At 39.4% G+C, this 5,896-nt stretch overlaps 1 protein-coding gene across 1 annotated transcript in view; it reads left to right on the top strand.

Annotated features, from left to right (window-relative positions):
- LOC106536966 (uncharacterized) overlaps window positions 1-5,896 on the top strand; it is a gene marked incomplete at its 3' end in the record, with an annotated part of 11,121 nt that overhangs the window by 2,687 nt on the left and 2,538 nt on the right. The window contains 5 exon segments of the mRNA XM_014034328.1: window positions 1,905-2,011; window positions 3,170-3,479; window positions 3,570-3,652; window positions 3,831-3,896; window positions 4,451-4,524. Coding sequence (XP_013889782.1) covers window positions 1,905-2,011; window positions 3,170-3,479; window positions 3,570-3,652; window positions 3,831-3,896; window positions 4,451-4,524 — 640 coding nt within the window.

Here is a 5,896-nt window from a genome sequence, read left to right on the forward strand (position 1 = left end):
CACACATACAGTATGTATATATTTGTGCTGATAAGCCTGAGTGGTCTGTTGACTGACTGTTGTATTTGTTCAAATAATTGTTATGAGCAGGTTACAATATAAAATGTTTGTCATAATCATGTCTTGTGATTATTTGACAGGAGTTTTACTTTTAAACTGTAAGTGTATTTATTTAGTTATAATAGTTCAGTTATGATGTAAATACAATAAAAATTAAACCTTGGTTTAGAATAATTACCATTTTGATCCATACATTGGTAATGTCTGACTGGGCCTCGTGTCGCTTTATGTTCAACAAATTGGGCCCCGAGGTCAAAAAGGTTAAGAACCTCTGATCTTAAGGCACAATTTATATGGAAAGTATTTATTTTTTTACAATAACAAACTGGAATGAAAAGAAGCAAAAATGAAATTAGTGACTTTCTACTTCTTGTCTTTTTTAAAAATGTAAGGAGTAGAAGTAAATAGTAGGCTGAAAAATAATTACTCAAGTAAAGTACAGATACCCAAAAATTCTACGTAAGTACAGTAACAAAGTATTTGTACTTAATTACTTTACAACTCTGTGAAAGTCAGAGCAAGAAAATTCATTCTGTGGAAGACAGACTAAACATAGTTGAAACTGCATCGCTGGTGAGGATAAATGAAGCGTCTCATACTTTGTCCCTAACAAGGACACAATATGGGTTTCAAAAGGAAAAAACCCTCTGCATGGAACACGTTTATGCATAGGTTTGTGGTTAGGAGTCATGGATATGGGGCAGGGAAGTCATAGAGGAGGAAGGGGAGGGGGTGGAGGGAAACAGAAGGAGGGAACCAGCGAAGGCAGTGAGTCGTAGGGCGGTGTATCTGAAGCAGTGAAAGTGTTGTATGTGCATGTGTGAACATCTGTAGATTAGGGCTGCCACGAACGATTAGTTTTATAATCGACAAATCATCACCGATTATTTTTTTGATTAGTCGACTAATCGGATCATATGTTAATTGAATACAAAACATACAGCTWATCGCACCAGAATGCAGCTGCTATTATATAACCATGGTTAGATTTTAGCTATATGCTAACTAAAAATAATTGCTGTGGAAGGCAAGTTCTGCCTTGTAGATATTGCACAGGTTTCTCTTTCATTTTCTTAAAATGATCCCACACTTTTGAGCTATGACGTCCACAGCCTACCCCAGTTACCACTACTGTGCATGTGTGTCAAGGACAGAAAGGCAGATGTGGCAGTGGAAGGTGTCAAAGCAGTTTGGAGAGATAAAGTAAAATACAACAACAACAAAATAACCCAGACTAATCGACTATTAAATTAATCATCGACTATTTTAATAGTCGAATAGTCGTCAACTAATCATGGCAGCCCTAATGTAGATAAAACAGTGAAACCAGTCACCCGAACAGCCCCCTCCCAACCATAACCTCAGAATAAGGTTGTAATTGTACGTCTGCTCGGCCTTCGTGGCTTTTAGACACCAGTTCACAGATGTAAGTGGGAGGAGTCTGAGTGTTGACAGCAGGGTAAATTCCATCACAAGCCGGGTAGCCTCATCAAGGCCCGAATGGCTCCTGACACTTTCTGAATTTCACAATAAGCCAGAAATCCACCACCGCCAATCAAAAGAAATCATTAATCCAATGATGTAAACAATGTAAAACAATGTAATGATTTTATGTTTAAAAAAATCCTAGAGGAAACCCTGGTTCACGTGCCAAAGATATTAAATTCTTGTGTACTTCTGATGAGACAGATTCAGCCAGAGGTAGCTGTTCAAAGTMATTTTTAATGTAAAATGAAACTTTACAGTACAGTATACATTTAGAAACAAGATGTCTGAACAATACACATTGTGATCTATGAACTCTTTTGGTGAAATTTGATTCTTCTTTGAACTTGGGAAAACAGGAAAACCTGCAATGGAATCACGCCGCAAATTCTGGAAGTTACGAGAAAAGGAGAGACAATCATGTCTCACAAGGAAAAAAACACAGCACAAGGAAAAGACTGTCAAGGTATCTTCTGCTGGTTCTTTTATCTATTTTATGGTGCATTTTTTTCTGCATTTTTTTTAATGTGAAAAAGAAAAAAATTGTATAGGTCTTCTGGACGGGTTCTTCTCTAATGAAACGTTTCGTCTCTCCTCCAAGAGACTTCTTCAGTCTGAGAGTTTCAGGCAAAATTCAGGCTTTTAAGCCCTGCCTCCATGTGACTGATACTCACATCACATGGCTATCGTTGGCACCTAATTAACACTTATTGTTAACAGGGGGTGGAGTGATACTGGCAATAGCCGCGCTGTAGGAGGGGGACAACTGAAAACGGAGGCCTCCACCTCTGTTTAATGATGGACGGTCTTTCTTCACAAAAATGGCTTCTTTTACTCCTCTCTCAAACCAACGTTCCTCTCTATCAAGAATGAGAACATCCTCATCTCTGAAAGAGTGAACGCTGGCCTGTAAATGAGTGAAAACTGCAGAGTTCTGGCCATTAGATGGAGCTCGTCTGTGTTGGGACATTCTTTTGAACAGTGGCTGCTTTGTTTCCCCGATGTATAACTGGTCGCAGTCCTCCTGGCACTTAACAGCAAATATAACATTGCTCTGTTTGTGCCGGGGCACCGGATCTTTGGGGTGAACCAGCCTTTGCAGCCACTGTTCAAAAGAATGTCCCAACACAGACGAGCTACATCTAATGGCCAGAACTCTGCAGTTTTCACTCATTTGCAGGCCAGCGGTCACTCTTTCAGAGATGAGGATGTTCTCATTCTTGATAGAGAGGAACGTTGGTTTGAGAGAGGAGTAAAAGAAGCCATTTTTGTAAAGAAAGACCATCCATCATTAAACAGAGGTGGAGGCCTCCGTTTTCAGCTGTCCCCCTCCTACAGCGCGGCTATTGCCAGTATCACTCCACCCCCTGTTAACAATARGTGTTAATTAGGTGTCAACGATAGCCATGTGATGTRWSTRTCASWYRSAKGSAGGSMKKRMWWKMMWGMMTKWWKYYTKMMWSYMWCAGACTGAAGAAGTCTCTTGGAGGARAGACGAAACGTTTCATTAGAGAAGAACTCGTCCAGAAGACCTGTACAATTTTTTTCTTTTTGATTTTTTACCTGGATTACTGAGATGCATCAGGACATTTTTTAATGTGCTTTAATCTGTGTATGTGTATAGATTTCAGTTGCCCTTATGTATTCTGGGAATGGAACCTTAAAACCTGTAAGAGGATCAGCCCTCCCCCTTGCAGTGAATCCAGAGGTTGATGCTGAGGGTTTGCACAAAGCTGMGGTACAAAAAGCGAAGGGCTTCCATAAAGAGTTGGAAAATGCTTCCTGTTTTTTACTCTATCCTGATGGCACAAGGATAATCAACATTCCAGGAACACAGAAGCCATTCACTCTGAAAGGTTTCAAACATGCAGTGGGGAAGGGTTACCATCGCATCACAGTATACGTTTGTAGAGAAGAGGATTATTTTACCCATTGTAAGTGATTCAAACAATTGATAACTGAACAAAAATATGTGTTTACTCAGAATTCATACTGTAATGTGATTTTATGTCTCATCTTGACAGATCTGTCCAGCTCAAACGCATCAAATTCAGAAGCAATCATTACAAGCAGAAGCGTTGTAGAGCTCAATGCAGCTGAGACAGTGGTAAGTAGAAAACACAACTCTGTTTTTTTACAGCTGGAGCCAGTATATTTTAAAAAAAGGGCTACTGTTACCGAAGTGGTTTCATGAAAATCTCATTTATTACAATGACAACAGTAACAAAATTAATTCAGCATAGAGTTTGTCAATTTAATTCAAGTTCTACAATATTTATTTCCAGCAGTGGAATCATGCTTTGAACTGTACCAGCAGTGAGAACAGAGTGCCACGCACTGATTTGGAAGAGGTAATATTCAGTTCCTTCACATTATTGTATGTTAGTCACATGTAGATATTTTTGATAATACTGACACCTTTAAGTCATGCAGCACATTGACCTACATATCTACAGAACTATTTTTTAATAGAGGTGCAACGATACAGAAAATTCACAATTCGGTTTGATACTTTAGTGTCATGGTTTGATATTTTTTTGATAAAAATGTCCTTCTTAACTTGTAATTTATTGAAATTAATTATGAACATTTGTTTAACCTCAAAAGTAAGTTTTTTTACTTAAATGTTGCCGAAACAGCAAGTTTCTCAGTGGATCTGTGCTTGACAATGCAGCCTGGGTGGAGTAGTCGAACACAGATCCACTGAGCCTTCAGCCCAGAGCATCTTCAGAAGACAAGCTGATAAAATAAAATTCRAAATATCTGTATTGTTCCATACATAGTGTGTATTGAACGGTTTGATACAGACACATGTATTGTTGCACCTCTACTTTTTGAAGTGTTCTATATTCTAACAGTAGTATATTTTGTTTATTTTCACAAATCTACTTTTTTATGATTTGAGAAACAGATTTTACTTTCGGACCCAGAAGGAGGGACATCATCATCAAAGGGTGCCATAGAAACCACTAGCTATAGGTAATGTTTTTGCTTCAAATTTCTAAATGATATTGTATTTTGTTATACAGCAAATAGATATAAATCTTTGCAGCATTTGTAGTGGAGGATCAGGAGGATTCTTGCAGTGAGGAGGGCAGTACAGATTCTTAGAAGGATGTATTGTATTTTTCAAACTATTAGTCACAGTTTTTTTCATAGTTTGACTTGTCCTGCGTCTTTTACTCTGGAGCGACTTGTATTTGTTTTGTATTTTCTCTTCATGATGCATTTTTTGATTGATTCTGAAATGAACCAAGGAGTATGGTGCTCTAGGCTTGTGATTAGCCTAAGTAATTTTGTTACTTTGTTGTTGTTAGCAGAAAGTTTGGAACGAATGAATGAGTAGCTCGTGAGGGACTGTCAAAAAGCAGAGGTTCTGTTTCATTCCTTCCTGACTGCCAGTGGCAGTTAAACAAAGTGGATATGTCCTCTCGCACTCTGCGCAGGTCGAGATTTAATGTAAAAAAAAGTTGCGTACATAACACGTAGCTCACCTGAGCGTGAGTCTATAAATAGCACGCAGGTGGTTACGTTCGGTCTCTTTGATATTCTCGCGGTTTACCTGGCGTGCTTCGCAGGTTAATCGCTCCCGTAAGTCCGTGTTTCGGATCTTATCGGCTTCTGCAGGTAAGCACACGTTTGTGTGGTTTAGTGTCATCCTGCCTGTGACTTTTTGTCGGAGTGCTTTTAGCCCTCTAAGGCTGTGGTTGGCATGTCTTATGTTTGTTTGTTTGTAGCAGGAAGCGTGGTGGGTGTGGCCACATTCGGACGACTCTGCTTCCAGCTTCGACGGTGCGGGCTGGCGTTTCCTCCACCTGTCTCCAGGTGGGGAGGAGCGCGCAGCCGGTGAGCRGCCCAGTGTTCTGGGACACCTGGATTCTGAACGCTTTGCTGTGAATGTTGTTTAGTTGAACTTGTGTGAAGAACGAAGTTGTAATATTTGCAAACAATTCATGTAAAGTTACTCTCTCCTCGGTCATCTCTGTTAATTAATACAATTCAGCATCCCATGCAGGAGCTATGCTCTGTGTTATTTTGTTATTCCAGATTAAATGTCTGTCCTGCCACTTTTCTATGACTTATCTATGGTTTTTTCCTGTTCATGACTAGGGGTGTAAGAAAATATCAATACACTGAAATATCGCGATATTTCATTTCCCGATAGTGTATCGATATTCTAAAGCCCTGTATCGATTTTTATTAAGGTTTAAAATGTCAACTTTCCTGCCAGCCGTTCATTTTTATGTTGTAGTTCAGCTTCTGACCACTAGTTGGCAGCAGTGAGCCAGACATGCGGCTCCTCCACAGCTTGAGCAAAGCAGAACAGCTAAATGTATCAAAAGTATGTCTA

Source organism: Austrofundulus limnaeus, unplaced genomic scaffold (assembly GCF_001266775.1).
Source record: "Austrofundulus limnaeus strain Quisiro unplaced genomic scaffold, Austrofundulus_limnaeus-1.0 Scaffold2058, whole genome shotgun sequence".
Classification (NCBI taxonomy): Eukaryota; Metazoa; Chordata; class Actinopteri; order Cyprinodontiformes; family Rivulidae; genus Austrofundulus; species Austrofundulus limnaeus.